At 47.0% G+C, this 17,210-nt stretch overlaps 1 protein-coding gene and 1 pseudogene across 10 annotated transcripts in view; one reads left to right on the forward strand and one right to left on the reverse strand.

The window, feature by feature from the left end:
* The window catches only part of PXYLP1 (2-phosphoxylose phosphatase 1), a 90,185-nt gene that overhangs the window by 58,973 nt on the left and 14,002 nt on the right, over positions 1–17,210 (forward strand). For 7 of the 10 annotated variants that reach the window (XM_086370546.1, XM_086370655.1, XM_086370500.1 and 4 more), the window contains 2 exons: positions 14,131–14,289; positions 15,149–15,275. In XM_086370546.1, the coding sequence (XP_086226672.1) occupies positions 14,131–14,289; positions 15,149–15,275 (286 nt within the window). Of the gene's footprint in view, positions 1–14,130; positions 14,290–15,116; positions 15,276–15,831; positions 15,974–17,210 lie in introns of all 10 variants that reach the window. The other 3 variants (XM_086370876.1, XM_086370994.1, XM_086370932.1) reach the window with 2 other exon arrangements.
* On the reverse strand, positions 2,096–2,725 carry LOC147379209 (large ribosomal subunit protein eL15 pseudogene; annotated as a pseudogene).

Consider the following 17,210-nt stretch of genomic DNA (forward strand, 5'->3'; position numbering starts at 1 on the left):
GTTCTGTAGATAAGTGACAAAGTTAAGCTAGACAAATCAGTGTCTTAAGTTCATGTCATCCTTATTTTGGAGGAGGTACCAGGTGGGCCCTTCCATGAACTAAAAATGGGACACATTTATGTCTGTGGATTATTTCTAGTTTTCTTCCAGGATAGAGACATTGTTTCTCTCTCTCTCCCTCTTTCTTCCTTCTTTCTTTCCCTCTTCCTTTGTTTCTGATCTTAGAGAGTTTCTCCTAAGAATAAACTGGAGGATAGAGATGTATGCTCAAAGATGTTAGTTGCAGCCCTGCTTGTAGTAGGAAAAGGGGGTCAAGAGCCAAAACGTCCAACAGGAAATACTCCTGCATCCATTACACCATATTTATGTAGACATCTCAGTATTGACTTGAAAGGTTGTCCATAATATATTTGCTAAAAAGACATGTGGTACCTTTATGTGAGTGAGTGTGTGTGTGTGTGTGTGGGTGTAGTCAGCAGTATTGGTTAAGAAGGTGAATCTCCCATTTTATTTTATTTTTTTTGGTTTAATAGACATTTATTCTGTTATTATATAGTTGAACAACCTCTACACACAAAATAATATGATTTAAGATTTTTTTTTAGTTGGAAGGAATTTGGGTCTTAAAAGGTTTTGCAAGCCTGTTTTCTGGAAATCACTTAAGTGGGCCTTTTTAAGGACCCTTGAAGAAAAAGAAAAATTGGTTCAAGAAAACCAGCAATTAAATTTCAAAATCAAACTATTTATGAAGATAGCAAGCCAAGAATTGGGGTAATTCCTCTTCTGTATTTCCTACACTCACATCCACCCTGAGAAACAGAAGCCTAGTCTACGGGAAGACGTGATGGAACAAGCAGAATGAGGTGGTAAGGGCAACCACAGCTGGTGGCCCATCAAGCCTGGAACGGTAAGGCTGGTTGGAGTAGGGATGGGAACTATAGACAACACGAAGTTGGAGGCCAGCTGAACTTGCATTGACACCAACGACATGAGTTTTCTCAGTAGCCTTTTAAAAATGGAGTGCCTTGACCCTAGAGAACAGATTACATTTAGCAATGATACTTTTAAATATAACCACCCCTGTTTCCCCCATCCCCTAATGCGGCTTAGAGAGTTCATGATGGTCGCAAACTAATACTACATATAAAACATTTAACTTTTTGATCCAAGTTTTTCCTATCATCCTACACTTGAAAGGGATCTGATGAACACCAAACTCCCAATCCTAACATCACTACCTTACAAACCTTAGGGCTAATAACTCCCCCCTCACTTATCTAACATTCAACTTTAATTGACACAAGTGTAAATGCAACCATTTTGCACAAAGTTCAGTATTCTACAGATCCCAAAGCCTGAACCAGGAGCTTTGTATGAACTTCAGTGCTACCACGGAGGCCAAGGCAATTTAATTTAGGTAAACCAGGATTTGATTCGTCAGAACCCTCTTGCAACAGGGCTACTCAATTCTCTTTAAAATGGTGGCATTACTTTAATACTTTTTGCCTTTCAGAAGCAGCAGTTACACAAATGTAATATTAGATTAAGCCTAAATGTGGGCCCTAGTCAAAAACTTCATTATTTTTCTGCATATGATCATGAGAAAGGATCAGGACACCATTCACATTTCCAAGGAAAATCCAACTGAAAACATTGTCCCTGCCAAACTCCATAAAACTGCAAAGCGTTGCATCACCCCAGTAAAGCTGCAGGTCTCACCACATGCATCAACAAATCTACAGGGGTAAGTTTATGTACTCCTTTTTTACAGAATTTTACACCTCTTGTACTAAACAGCATTTTAAACACAGACATATCAATTCCCTAATAAAGCAAAAACAAAGGCATTTCCCTTATTAAAAACAAGATATACCATCACTTCATATACACTTATATGTGTAAGTATAAGTAACTTCAATAAGTTCAAACATTATTGCACTTTAACTTTCATAATTTGACAATGCATTCAATGAAGCAATCTGAAGGCAACTAGTTTTAACAGACAAATTAAAAAAAAAAAAACACACACACTTTTAAGCAGACAAGAACGTCCTAAATTGTTTATTAGGTAAGAACTTTACCAACATTACTTACATTAGTGGTAGCGGTGGAGCTGGAGAGTATCGCGCCTTCTCCAAGCTGCAGGGCGAGAGCCACCAATAGTGTGGTGGACTTGTGGCCCTTGCTCAGGCCGTGGCTCTTTCTGCCTGCAGACGTCAGCCCCCGCATCTCCCTGTGCTTGTGGACTGGTTTGGTGATCCACTGAGTGTCAGGGTTTCTTCTGATAGCTTTATGGAATGGATCAATGAGGATAAACTCTAAGAATTTGTATGTAGACTCTTCACCAACCCAGTAGGAATTCAGGACACTCAGGGCCCCACAGTGGCGGCCAGCGCGCCCCTCCGCAACTGACGGCAAGCTTCGGGCAAACTTGAGCTGGTTGACACCATGGTGGACAGGCTTGCCGTAGGTGGCACCCTTAGGAACTGGGCGTTTGCAGCCACCGCGGTGTACACGGATCCAGTATATGACATAGCCTTGCTTGGCCTTGTAGCCTAGCCTGCACGCCTTGTCGGGCCCGGTTGGGTGTGGGGCGCGGGGCGCGGTGCAGCGCTGAGAGCTGACGGTACTGCCAGCAGTGCACCCGCAGCACGTCCGACTGCTTCCTCCACAGCTCCTGGATGTACTTGTAGGCGCCCATGTCGGCTCACCCTGATGGCTGCCGCCTGACAGAAAGGATGAATCTCCCATTTTAGAAGAGAGCAAGTTATCAGTTAGTAAAACTAGAAAGTGTTAGTAAAATGAGTCAGTGAATTCAGGAGAGTATGTGCCGATTGCCAAGATTGTAGGAAAAGAGACAAATAGGAGAGGAAGCTGCGGGACGTTGACACTGGAGGAACAACTGAATAGAGGTGAGTCAGGGACCCAGTGGGAGCCTGCGTGGGCGGAGTTTGCACTGATCCGCTTGGGCCTCATTTCTCGTTGTCTTGGCAACAGGGCTCCAAGCTGACGACATTAATAAAAATAAAAAACAACTTGAAGTGAGATAAGTGGTAATCAGATGCACAGCCCTGTGATATTGGTAGCACTCTGCCTTGGGGGAAGGGGTTGGAGGGGGAGGTTTTTGAGACTGATCAGAAGTGAGGTCTTGAGGGTGACAGAATCTGAATCCTGAATAAGAAGGTGCAGTCAGGAATGCCCACAGAGACATCGGAACCATCTCACTGTGCTTCCTGCCGCTGTGGCCCCAGCCCTGGATGCCTCACTGGGGCCCTGCAGAGCCGGCGCCCAGGGTGAGAGAAGCAGAAACTCGGCCACAGTGCAGGGCCCTCTCTGATTTATCTGGTTCTGGCTCCAGCATCGTCTCTTGCCCTCCCTGCCTCCTTCCTTCTTTTTCCTGTGTCAACTGAGGGGCTGGACCACACTGCCCTGGAGTCTGCTTTATGGGGAACTCGGAACCCAGCTCTGCCTCTCCCCAGCCCCAGGTATCTACCAGAGGGTGAGATGACCAGTCTTCACAGTATCCAGATACCTGCAGGCACGCAGCACATGGTCTCTCACTCAGGTGGCCTCCCCAGGACTCTCACATCCACTTGACCGCTCTTCTTTTTTGACTGTTTTCATAGAAGTGAATGACCAACCTGGACCCACTTTCCTGGGCTGTTGGTTTGGTGGCCTCAATGGGATACAGACCTTTGAGACACAAAAAACTTTTTGCTCCTGGGGAAGGGGCAACAATGTTCTTGAGCCATAGTGACCTGGTCACCATTTGTACTGCAGTAGGGATGGCACCCCACTCGAGTACTCTTGCCTGGAAAATCCCATGGATGGAGGAGCCTGGCAGGCAACAGTCCATGGGGTCGCTAAGAGTCGGACACAACTGAGCGACTTCACTTTCACTTTTCACTTTCATGCATTGGAGAAGGAAATGGCAACCCACTCCAGTGTTCTTGCCTGGAGAATCCCAGGGACGGAGGAGCCTGGTGGCTGCCGTCTATGGGGTCGCACAGAGTCAGACGTGACCGAAGCGACTTAGCAGCAGCAGCAGCAGGGACTGGAGCACCATTCATCTCCGGCAGGACTTCCAGCCACACACACTGCAGCGTTCACTGTGGGTTCTCTGGGTGGTAGGAATATGCGTGACTGACTTCTTTTTATACCTTAGTATCGGTGCCTATTTTAGGATGAACACATGCTTATATGAATTGTTTTCATTTTGTAAAATGAAAAAATCTCTACTCGAGGGTGTTGAAATTGGAAACCTGTTTCCAGGTGCATTGCGTTCTTAACCTGAGTCTATGGACATCTGCATTGTCTCACAGGGTTTCAGGGGTGCTATGAATCCCCAGAAACCAAATGTAAAACAGTGTACACAGTCCTTTTTCAGGGCTGAGGATCAATAGCTCTTACCAGATTCTCAAAGGTAAGGTAGAGAGGATCCAGGCCCTGAGGTGGTTGAGGATGGCTGGGGCTCTTTTCATAGTTCTTTTTGGGGATCTGTCTTGGATGTCTGTCTGATTCCTAGTTTCTGTCATGATTCAGAGTCTTTGGCACTTGCAGCATCTAACCCGAGGGACCCCATTTGGTCAAGGCCAGTTTGCAGTGGCCCCAGAGGAATGTGAGGAATGTTTCCTGGCCCCTCCAGGAGGCTGCAGCTGGGCTTGGGCTCAGGTCACAGTGGGACCCCCGCCCCTTGCACTCTGGCCACCCTTGGGGTTAGGTCTCAGATGTCAGAGGGGGTCAGGCAGGGAGGAGATAAGAACTTGGAACAAACAGCCTAGGGCAGGAGCTGAGTCCTCAACCCTGTGAGCACCCCACTCCCACTGTGGGGCTCTGGTGGTCTGGCTCTGGCTTTTATTTGAGAATCACACACATTTTTATACTCAGTGCAGGCTAGAGAAAGAAAGAATATTAAAGACACTTTAGTGGATGGAGGAAGCCTAAGGGAATTATGGGAGTTGTCTGTCAGAGCAACTCCAGTAAAGAGAATTCAGGGCAACTAGTTGTTGAATAACCTACAACAGGAGGATGCTGAATCCACCAAAAAACGATACCCCACATCCAAAGACAAAGGAGAAGCCTCAACAAGACAGAAGGAGGGGCGCAATCATGATAAAATCAAATCCCAAACCCACTGGGCTGGCAGCTCACAAACTGGAGAATGATAACACCAAAGAAGTTATCCCACTGTTGTGAAAGTTCTGACCCCCCACATCAGGCTTCCCAGCCTGGGGGTCTGGCAAAGGGATTGGGAATCCCCAGGGAATCAGACTTTGAAGGCCAGCAGGATTTGATTGCAGGACTTCCACAGGACTAGGGGAAACAGATTCCACTCTTGGGGGGCACAAACAAAATCTTGTGCACAGCAAGACCCAGGGGAAAGGAGCAGTGACCCCCACAGGAGACTGAACCAGACCTACCTGCTAGTGTTGGAGGGTCTCCTGTGGAGGTGTGGGTTGGCAGTGGCTCTCTGTGGGGACAGGGGCACTGGCAGCAGCAGTCCTGGAAGGTGCCCCTTGGTGTGAGCCCTCTTGGAGCTCACCATTAGCCCCCCCATAGAGCCCATAGACTCCACAGCAGGGTCTTGCCAGGCAAGAGTACTGGAGTGGGTTGCCATTGCCTTCTCCTGAATAATACACTAGAAGAATCAATAGCAGAGGAGCTGAGACAGAATTTCTGAAAGACAGAATGGTGGAAATCAGTGCCACAAAATATAATATAGAAAAAATAAGAAAAGAAACAAAGACAGCCTCTGGGACAACATAAAAACACACCAACATTTGTATTATAGAGGTCCCAGAAGGAAACGGAGAAGGCAGTGGCAACCCACTCCAGTACTCTTGCCTGGAAAATCCCATGGACGGAGGAGACTGGTGGGATGCAGTCCATGAGGTCTCGAAGAGTCAGACACGACTGAGTGACTTCACTTTCACTTTTTATTTTCATGCATTGGAGAAGGAAATGGCAACCCACTCCAGTGTTGTTGCCTGGAGAATCCCAGCAATGGGGGAGCCTGGTGGGCTGCCGTCTATGGGGTCGCACAGAGTCGGACATGACGGAAAGCGACTTAGCAGCAGCAGCAGCAGCAGCGGAAGGAAAAGAGAGAGAGGACCCGAGAAAATATTTAAAGAGTTAATAGCTGAAAACTTAACTAAAATGTGAAAGGAAATAGTTAACCAAGTCCAGGAAGCACACAGTGTCCCAGCCATGATAAACCCAAGAAGGAACACATTGAGACACATAGTAATCAAACTGACACAAATGAAAGACAGATAAAGAGAATTCAAGAACCTTTTGAGCTTTGGGGAGGAAGAAATCGCAGAAATCAGGTGACAGGACTAGGGGTGTTTAACTTATAAGAAGGTGCCTTAAATAGTTGGGTGAGCTGAACTGTTTAAGGGAATGATGGCTGCAGAGCTGAGTCAGGACAGACTTGAGTGATGCAAGGGTGAAGTGACTGCAGTCGCTTAGGAAGGTGACCAGCCCAGGCTGAGGTCCCAACAAGGGTGAAGCAGACTCTGGAGCTAGGAAGGTGAAAAGCAGGTGGTGGGGCCACACCTTGGCCCCACCGAGTTCTTTGCTGGTCCAGTCAGTGGTGAGACCTGTGGGGCAGCTGAGCCCAGAGTGGTGGAGACGGGTCAGCCAACACTTGCCCACCTGCCCTGGGACACCTGCGGATCCTAGATACCTGACTTCAACCTGCCGGGGTGTCTGTATAATCAGAGGAGGAGTTGATCACTAAACAACAGCCGGATAACTAGGGCAGGGATGGCAGGAGGCAGGGCTTCTGGGCTCACCTGATCCTTCCATGTGGGGAAGCTGTCTTTCCTGGAAAGGGCCTTTATTGACCCAGTTGGCTAGTGCCAGGTCCCATCCCTGGGACCAGCATGGCAAGGACAGGGTCCTGGAGAAGGGTCATGACCACCCCCACCACAGCATGGGGTTGACCTGGGAGAGGAGCCGTCTACAGAAGGGAAGGAGAGGTAGTGCTCTGAGCCAGGAACGGGCCCACAGTGCTCCATCAGGATCTCCTGTAAAGGGCAGCATACAGTGGGTTCTGAATGCTAGAGCAGGTGGGAAGAGGCCTGGAAGCAGGTAAATTCTTGTCCCCTGCCCGGGGCCAGAGCCCCCATAGGGAGTGAGGAACTGGAGATGGTGGGCATGGGCTTGGTGCCCTGGAAGAGAGGCACTGACCTGTCTTCGTGAAGTCACGGTGATTCCCAGGTGATGACCAGCTGCACACACACAGCCCGCTGAGCATGTGGAATAACTAAGGGGCCTGAAACCAAGGCCAGACAAGAAGGAGCTCGCAGCCTAGGGGCTAGGGTCGTGATCTGACCCTGACCCTGGACTCGTTCTTTCTCTCCTGTCCTCTCTCCCATGGGGGTCTTCAATAGAATAAATAAAAATTAAAAGAAGCAGTTCATTGTTGGATGAAACATCTCTCTTCAGACATGTTCATCAAGTTGGCTGCTGAGCTGAGACTTATTGATAGATGGTATTTCTTCTGAGCCTCTTCTTGATCACTCTTGTGGTGACTTCCCAGTATCTCCTCTATATCCGGTTTGTTTCTGCATTATTCCTACACCCAGACCCCCAAACCAACCCCCAGGGTGTGCAGAGGCACTGTGACGGAGAAGGACATTTCCCCGTATGCTTTCTGCTCCCGTTTTCTTATTTAATACCTTACCACCCTCCTCAACAGGATTGACAGCAACCAGAGTCTTTTATTCTCTGAAGAATTCCCAGTAGATGCTCAATAAATGTTGGATAGCTGGATGGGAGATGCCTAAATACCAGGACTGGCAGGTCAACAGGCTTACAGGGCAAGTGACCCCAGGCAAGTCCCTTGACCTGCCTCTGCCTGAGATTCATGCCTGACGGATGGTTGCTCTTCCTAGGATGAGGTGAGGTATAAGGCTGGAAAAAGCAGCACCAGCCAGTTTGGCTTGAATTCTAGTCACAGCTACAGGGATGTTTGGTAATGAGGCCCATGGATCCTTCCTCTGTGCATTGAGCGATGGGGGGGTGGGGGTGAGACAGGGGAGAGGCCTACATGAAACAGCATCTGATTGTCTTACTCTCATTCTAAGAAGTTTGCTAGTTGCTTTTGCGTGTGAGGGAGCCCAAGGGACTGCTTTAGAGGTCATGTTCTCTGCCATTCTTTGACCTTGAGATGTCACTGGCATCTTTTTGTACAAGGTTTATGGATGCGATGATGGGATGAAAGTGATTATAGATGCGATGAACAGGTACAGCAGACATAAATGGGAGAGACTCATATCCCCAGGTGGCGTATGAAGTCTTCTATTGGGAAATCACACCACAGAGAAAACATGTGCCCATTGATACCGAGTTAATTATTAATAAAAGGTGTCTCCTATTGCGTCATTGGTTGGCCACAGCGATACAGTGGCCCCAGGGCACTCATGTCTGTTCCTGGAACTTTTTACACCTACATGACACCTCGTTATTCTTCCATCTGTTTGACTGCCCACTGTTCTTTCTGATGCGCCTACAGTTCCTTTTTCTTGCCCAGTGACATATGAGCTGCGTGGGATCAGCAGAGTTCCTGCGTGTCCTCAGGGCAGTGGAGGAGCTGGGGAGGCCTGCCAGAAGAAGCCGCATCCTCCAGCCCCAGGATGCTCCCTTACACCTAAGTCTGCCCTTAGCCCCCTTTTTGCTGTAACCTCACATCGCAGAAATGGGGGTGGCAGCTCTCTGGGATCTCTCTTATAATGGCACTAATCTCATTCGTGAGGACTCTACCCTCTTAACTGAATTACTCCCCAAGGCCCCACCTCCACACTGGCAGTTAGGATTTTAACATGTGAATTTGGGGGAGCATGAACATAGCTTGGGCTTCCCAAATGGTGCAATGAATGGTAAAGAATCCACCTGCCAGCACAGGAGATGCAGGAGATGCAGCTCGGTCCCTGGGCCCAGAAGATCCCTGGAGTGGGTAATGGCAACCCGCTCCAATATTCTTGCCGGGAAAATGCCATGGGCAGAGAAGCCTGGCAGGCTACAGTCCATAGGGTTGCAAAGAATTGGACATGACTGAGCATGTCTGAGCACAGGACAGCAAACACTCAGCTTATAGCAGTTCCAACAAGCCTTACCCCACGTGCTTTGAAATAAACCAGCAAACCGTGAGGACTCTGGGATGCTTAGGGACCCATGCCCCTCTGTCCCAGGGTCACTCGTATTATGTCTCCTTAGCTTCAGCTAAGTGGCCCAGATTCAAAGGGAGTGTGCCCACAGGCATGGCCAAGGGGCCAGCACCTGGTACTGCTTAATAAAAGAGCAGAATCAAGGACTGAGGGGTGCCAGATGGCTGGAAGGGCTGGGTCATTAACATGCTGCCTTAGGACATGTACTTCCCCCCCCTTCTTTATTTTATTTTTAAATTAATTTATTTATTTAATTGGAAGCTAATTATGACATGTACTTTTATTGTCCTCTTGCTCTGGCACAAATTCTCCCCACCATGGTAAATGACCTTTGGACACTTGAGCTGTGTGTTAGCAGCTCCAGACCTTCCTAACTGTTAGGAAGAAAGTGGGTTTAGGACAAACTGAAGGGCTTATTTAGTTGGTGAAGGGCCAACTCTAGCTGTGGTTGTTGTTTCATCATAAGTAATGAATGAAAATATGCTTATTGAAAAAAAATATCAATATATCTAGACATGATAGAAATATACATGTACTTGTATACATATAGAATGTAGATAATATGTAACATGCTTATTGTAAATACATATCAGTATCTACGTATGTATGTGTGTGGATTTATAAAACAGTGTAGACAGTCACAGAAAAACAAGTGAAAATACTTCTTTAAACCCCATTCCCCAAAGCATTTTTGGGGAATCTCCTTGTAGACATTTTTCTGTTCATTTTCATAATAAAAATGCCTATATATTCATATACTTATGGTTAATTTTTTCTTTCCATGAAAAGGATTATGTAAATATCTAGTGACTTGGTTTATTCACAAAAATCAAAGAATCTTTTATTAATTTTTCATTAATATTTTCATTAATATTCCACTGTGGGTGTTACATTCTGTTCTGCTGATAAAAGATATTTAGTTCATTTCCCTTTTTTGTGTTCTTGTATATAGTGCTGCAGTGAATCTCTTTGGCCATATGTCTTGGTGATGGGAATTGATATTTTTGTTGAACAGATTCCAAGAGATAGAATAATAGGGTCATGGATAAAGTACATGTAACATTTTGGTGGTGACGCAAATACTCCTTCCCAAAAGTCCTTTCAACGTCCTCTCTCACCTGAAGTATAGGGAAATGTAGGTTTCAAACCCTGGCCAATACTGATATTGTTGTTAAAATGTGGATTTCTAATCTGTTGGGATGGAGGGAATCTTATCCTATTGTTTCATTTGTATTTTTAAAGTATGTATAATATTGAACATTTTTTGTATGTTTATTGCCCTGGGATTTATTTTTCTATAATTAGCCTGCTCATATCCCTTTTAATTTTTCCATTTTAGGAGATTTGTGCACTTCAAATATTAAATAGTTTGTTATATATGTTGTAAATATTTTCTTCTCTGTGGATTGCTTATCTTATACCTTTGTTTATAACATGTTTGCCAAAGGGAAACTTTAACTATTAGGAAAATTGTAGAAGTAGTTAGGGAATTTAGGTTGATTTAGACTGGTGATTGAACCCTGTTTTAGCTATTTTTCAAATGTAGGCATTTATATAATGATTAATAAGAAGTTAAATGATTCATTGTTGTTGTTGTTCAGTTGCCAAGTCATGTTCAACTCTCTGCAACCCTATAAACTGCAGCACGCCAGGTTTCCCTGTCCTTCACTATCTCCCTGAGCTTGCCAAAATTTACATCCATTGAGTCAATGGCCATCCAACCATCTTATTATCTGTTGTCCTCTTATCCAGTATCAGAATCTTTTCCAGTGTATCGGCTCTTCACATCAAGTGGCCAAAGTATTGGAGCTTCAGCTTCAGTGTTAGTCCTTTCAGTGAATATTAAGGGTTGATTTCCTTTAGGATTGACTGATTCAATCTCATTGCTGTACAAGGCACTCTGAAGAGTCTTCTCCAACACCACAGTTCAAAAACATCAATTCTTCAGTGCTCAGCGTTCTTTATGGTCCAACTCTCACATCCATACATGACCACAGGAAAAACCATAGTTTTGACTATACAGACTTTTGTCGGTAAAGTGATGTCTCTGCTTTTTAATACGCTGTCTAGGTTGGTCAGCTTTTCTTCTAAGGAGCAAGCATCTTTTAATTTCACGGCTGCAGTCACCGTCCACAGCGATTTTGGAGCCCAAGAAGATAAAGTCTCTCATTGTTTCCATTGTTTCCCCATCTATTTGCCATGAAGTGATGGGACCAGATGCCATGATCTTAGCTTTTTGAATGTTGAGTTTTAAGCCATCTTTTTCATGCTCCTCTTTCACCTTCACCAAGAGGCTCTTTAGTTCCTGTTCACTTTCTGCCATTTAAGAGGTATCATTTGCGTGTCTAAGGTTGGTGATATTTCTCCTGGCAATCTTGATTCCAGCTTGTGATTCATCCAGCCTGGCATTTGCATGATGTAGTCTGCATGTAAGTTAAATAATCAGGGTGACAATACGCAGGCTTGACGTACTCCTTTCCCAATTTGGAACCAGTCTATTGCTCCATGTCCAGTACTAACTGTTGCTTATTGACCTGTGTACACGTTTCTCAGGAGGCAGGTAAGGTGGTCAGATATTTCCATCTTTTTAAGAATTTTCCACGGTTTGTGGTGATACACACAGTCAAAGGCTTTAGTGTAGTCAGTGAAGCAGAAGTAGATTTTTTTGGAATTCCTTTGCTTTTTCTATGATCCAATGGATGTTGGCAATTTGATCTCTGGTTCTTCTGACTTTTCTAATTCCAACTTTTACATCTGGAAGTTCTCCGTTCACATACTGTTTAAAGCCTAGCTTGAAGGATTTTGAGCATAATCTTGCCAGCATGTGCAATGAGTGCTGGCAATTGTGTGGTAATTTGAACATTTTTGGGCATTGCTTTTCTTTGGGATTGGAATGAAAACTGGCCTTTTCCAGTCCTGTGGCCACTACTGATTTGCTGACATATTGAGTCAAGCACTTTAACAGCATCATCTTTTAGGATTTGAAATAGTTCAACTGGAATTCCATCACCTCTACTAGCTTTGTTTGTAGTCATGGTTCCTAAGGCTCACTTGACTTCACACTCCAGGATGTCTGGCTGTAGGTGAGTGCCAGAGAGGTTATCTGGGTCATTAAGAACATTTTTTGTACAGTTCTTCTGTGTATTCTTGCTACCTCTTCTTCATCTCCTCTTAATGACTCATGGGCACACCTATTTTCACATATTCCCTCAGTTGGTGATGGTAAAAATACAACGATTGTTATTGTAGGTAGTTCTGAATTGGGAACTCTTTGAAAGATTGAGTACTACTAACCTAGGAGATGCACTTACAGCTGCTTGTAAATAATTGATAAAATGTGTGAACCAGGACTCATTTGGTTGAAAGGAACAGAAGCCCACGTGAGACTAGCTTAAGTAATAAGCAGACTTTCTTGGCTTACAGAACTGGGACATCGAACGGGCACTTCAGCCACATCTGGACTCAGGGCCCAGAGGCTGGATGTCCTCAGATCTTCCTTCCTCTTTCTCTCTGATAATTCTCCTCATTTATTGCTCTGGCCACTGCAGGCAGAGGCTGTCCATGGAGGGACAAATGACTGGGGCAGCCCTGGGTTTCCGTTCTTAGATATCAGTGTCCAGGAGAAAAGGAGTCCCCTCCTCTTATCTGTATTGTACTTGACATTGTGATTGGCAGTTCAGCTGAACCACATGGCAGGGAAGGAGGGGTTCCCCAACAGAAAGAGGGGTGCTGTCTGGACAAGCATAACAGACTGCAGTGTCCATCCATGACATCCAGCAGATGGGGGTGGGGGAGAACCTGGCCTGGGGACAGATGGGTGACAGTGAGATGTCTTCCCTCCAGCAAGTACACCTTGGGCAGTTGCCTCAGCCTTGCCTTGGGTCTGTGGCTCTCTTCACTGTAAAATAGTCTCTTGAGAATTAATGAGCAGATACCCATGCTTGGGCTCAGGGGGCCCCAGAGTGCAAGGCAGATGGTATTAAATGAGATATGGCAGACACATGTCTAGCACTTCATAGGCACTCGGTAGATAATGGCTTTCTGCCTAAGTATTTACCAGAATTCAAAGGGGGTTCAGAACGAAGTAATCAGATTGCTTCCTTCACCACTGTGGGTGAGGCCCCCTCTCTCTGGGTGGCCCACCTGGTGTCACATAGGTAATTATTGACAAGGGGAGGGGGAGGGTGTTGAGAAAGAGGCAGGGCTTGGAGGGGACTCAAGGCTTCCCTGGTAGTCCAGTGGTTAAGAATCCATCTTCCAGTGCAGGAGACATGGGTTTGATCCATGGGTTCGAGACATGGGTTCCCTGACCAGGGAACTAAGATCCCATATGCCACAGAGCAACTAAGCCTGTGTGCCAAAATTAGAGAGTCTGCACACTGCTATGCGGATCCCATGTGCTACAACTAAGACCCAATACAGTCAAATAAATATTTTTAAAAGATAGTTATATATAATTATGGGCTTACCAGGTGGCTCAGTGGGTAAAGAATCTGCCTGCAGTGCAGGAGACACCAGACATATGGGTTCAGTTCCTAGGTCGGGAAGATCCCCTGGAGGAGGGCACAGCAACCCCCTCCAGTATTCTTGCCTGGAGAATCCCATGGACAGAGAAGCCTGGCAGGCTACAGTCCCTAGGTTGCAAAGAGTTGGACATGACTGAAATGACTGAGCACAGCACACATATATAATTATGCCTGATTTGTGTTGTTGTACAGCAGAAAATGGCACAACATTGTCAAGCAGTTTTCCTTCAATTAAAAAATAAATTAAAAAAAATTTTTTTAAAGAGTGCTTGAATGGGAAGCTGACATTTTGCTATTGATGCATTGAAGTCCAGCCTAATTCTGAGAGAGAGGTGAATTCCGGTGAAAATCTAGCTGCCCTCTGGGGTCCTCTAACTGGCATGTGTCCTCCATGATCACATGTTTCCTGACCTACTTTGCTTTCCCTGCAGTCCACCTGATCCCAGTGTTGGCAACCAAGAATGGAGTGACCAGCAAGAGTCGAAAGAGAATCATGCCTGACCCGGCAACGGAGCCCCCCGTGATGGACCCGGTATATGAAGCCCTTTTGTACTGCAACATTCCAGGTGTGGCTGAGCGCAGCATGGAAGGTAGGTCAGCTGTGCAGCCCGACATGGTAGCATCTTCACACAGCATCTAAGGAGCTAGACAGCCGGGACTGCAATCCTACAGTCACCACTGGGCTGTGCCCTTGAATGAGTTCCCAGGTCTTAGTTTCCTCATCTGTAAAATGGGTATAACAAGTCATCCCTACTCACAGACAGGGCTGCTGGGACGAGTAAGTAACTGCTTTGAGCAGCATGAGGCACATAAGAAGGCCTCCACAGTTGTTTGCCATCATCCTGATTTTCAGTGAGAATGAGCAGAAATGTGGCCTTGAAGGGTTCTAGGGGGTCACCCTAGGCTCAACCCTTTCCCAGGTGGGCTCTCTCAGGGCTTAGAACTCCCAAATCATACCCTGATGGTGTCTGACATTAAAGGTGTAGGAAAATATGATTTCTCTGTTGACTTCTGGTTTTCTGAAAGTATATCAAAGAAGATGTTGAGTATTTATCTCTTTCTGCCCAGTCTTGTTTCACGAGAGAAAGATTTAAAGCAGAAATCATGGTTTCCAGTACTTCCATGGGCCTCCCCCTAGTCTGTGGATGTGAGTGAGGCTACCTGAGCAGTCTTGCCCCCACTTCACTGATCTCCAGCCCCCAGCCACACCCCAAAGCCTCCCTGTGAGTGCTGGGACTCTGGGGCATAAGCAGCCTTCTTCCGTTGCTCTGCCCTTCCTTGTGAGGGAGTCAGAGGGCCCCCCTCGCTCCAAGCCAGCATGGCACCCTTCCACCATGGTCACCCCTCCCGGCCTCTGCGAGCTGCAGGGATAGACTGTTGCTGAGTGACAACCAGGCAACGTGCTTTTCTCACGCAGGCCACGCCCCACAACGTGCTTTTCTCACGCAGGCCACGCCCCACATCATTTTAAGCTGGTCTCTGCGCACGTGTTCATTCGACACGGGGACAGGTACCCACTGTACGCCATTCCCAAAACGAAGCGCCCGGAAATTGACTGCACTCTGGTGGCTAACAGGTAAATCGTACTTTTCTTAAAAGTCATTGAAAAGAACCTCTTTTCAGATCAAAAGAGTGGCTGGAAAACTATTCAAAACAGGATGACAGGGTGGGGGAGTGGCCTGCGCACATCCCGTGGGTACTGTTTGCCAGGATTTGGATCTTCAGAACGATCCTGCAGGGTAATCCCATTTCACAGTTGAGAGGACAGAGGCCCAGAGAGGTGAGGACACCTGTTTGAGGCCACACAGCAGATAAACTGAGATTTGAGCCCTGGCCAGTCTGCTATCTACAGTCTCCCTTCCTGCTGTTGTTTAGTTTGAGAAACAGTTGAGACATGGTGCAGTGAGCACTGGGCCAGGAGTCCTCAGACCCTGGGAGTGGCTGTTCCACTCAGGGCTGCAGGTATGTCCCTTACTCTCTCTGGGTCTCAGCATTCTGTTTCTGAAATGGGGATGCTGCTGCTGACCATGCAGAGTTGGGGTGAGGAGTAAATGGGATGAGAAGGCTGCATATCACCAGCTGCAAAGTCATTTACAGGGAAAGCATTACGTCAGGCTTTTCATTCTTCACAGGAGGAGAGACAACCTGCTCTTGGATGACAGCCTTTAGGATGAAAAATACTTGAAAAGAGAGGAGAAGTGTGCCTGTGGAAATGGCATGGTTCTAAAGTGAGAGGCACGGTTAGCAGTAAAGCAATGGGCCAGGCCTCAGCAGGTGTGTTGGGATCTCACTATCTCCCAGGCAGAGTTTACTGAATGAAGGGAGGAGACGGGGAAGTACTCCGTGGGGAAGATGTTATGGTGATGGAATGCTGTGGGTACCAGCCTGGTGGAACCATTGCCTCCCAGCAGCCAGGGCTGTCCATTCACAGTGGACTGCAGTGTGAACCCAGGAGTTCCAGGCTAACCCTTTGCATCTCAGCCTTCTTATTGTCTGATATCACAGGAAAGATGAAGTGAACCATTTTATGTAAAAACATCATGAAATACCACATGACCCTAGGCTTTCATTTCCTGCTGGATGTCACAAAGCTTGAAGCCTAGGAATTTGTGTCTTCTTTTCTGTGTTCAACAAGCATGGATGCATGTCCTCAGGTCCCACAGCCTGGAAAACCTCCTGGGTGGAGTCCAGCCCGTGTGCAGTCATTGGCTTTCTTCCTCATCTCTAGCCCTCTGCGGAGCCTTTCTGCTGGGACCCTCTGCCCCTGCCCACCACTGCCTGCCGGCTCTTCACCCTTCAGGCCTTTGCACCTGTGGTTTGGCTTGCTGGTCCCCTCCTATAGCTCCTCCAAGACCCTCTGAGATGGCACCCCTTCCAGGAAACCTCTCCCACTGCATTAGGGGGTCTTCTCTGCTTGCATCAGGCACCACCACTGTCTCACTCAACCTGAAAAGAGGGATGTACAGGAAGAGCCTCAGAACAAAATATTTAATGACCAGACCTTAACTAGCCTTATGTTTAGGGCAGGGCTAGAGGCCACTTGCTGTGCTGGATGTTGACCCTTTAGTTACTGGGCTGGAGCATCCAGGGTGATGGGAAGGCGGCTAGAGGAAGTGGCTTCTCTCCTTCGGCACAGCAGAGGTTCAGTGTGTTAACAGCTGACTCAGTCTTGTCATTGTACAGGACTTTGAACAACCCAGGGACAGATGGACTACTGGGCCTCTGAGCTGGCTGGACCCAGATCAGCCTCACAGGCTTTGTGGGAGGTACCCTGCGCTAATGGGCAGCTCTTAGCTTCTGCTCACCTTTCTCGGGCTGGGCTTCAGATTCTCGGGTGGGACAATGGATCTGCACCCAAGCCAATCAGCTGATGCTGGAAGGCCCCTGGGCACCCTGAGGGCCCTGGGGGCCATCTGGCTATTCCCAGGAAAGGAGCCCACTTGGCAGGGCCGCTGGGCAGCAGACTAGCCTCCTCCCTACCATCAGGCTCTCCTCCCAGCATCCTTGTTTC

This window comes from Bos grunniens, chromosome 1, assembly GCF_055505025.1.
Source record: "Bos grunniens cultivar Pamir isolate PY7600 chromosome 1, Bosgru_T2T1.0, whole genome shotgun sequence".
In the NCBI taxonomy this organism is placed as follows: Eukaryota; Metazoa; Chordata; class Mammalia; order Artiodactyla; family Bovidae; genus Bos; species Bos grunniens.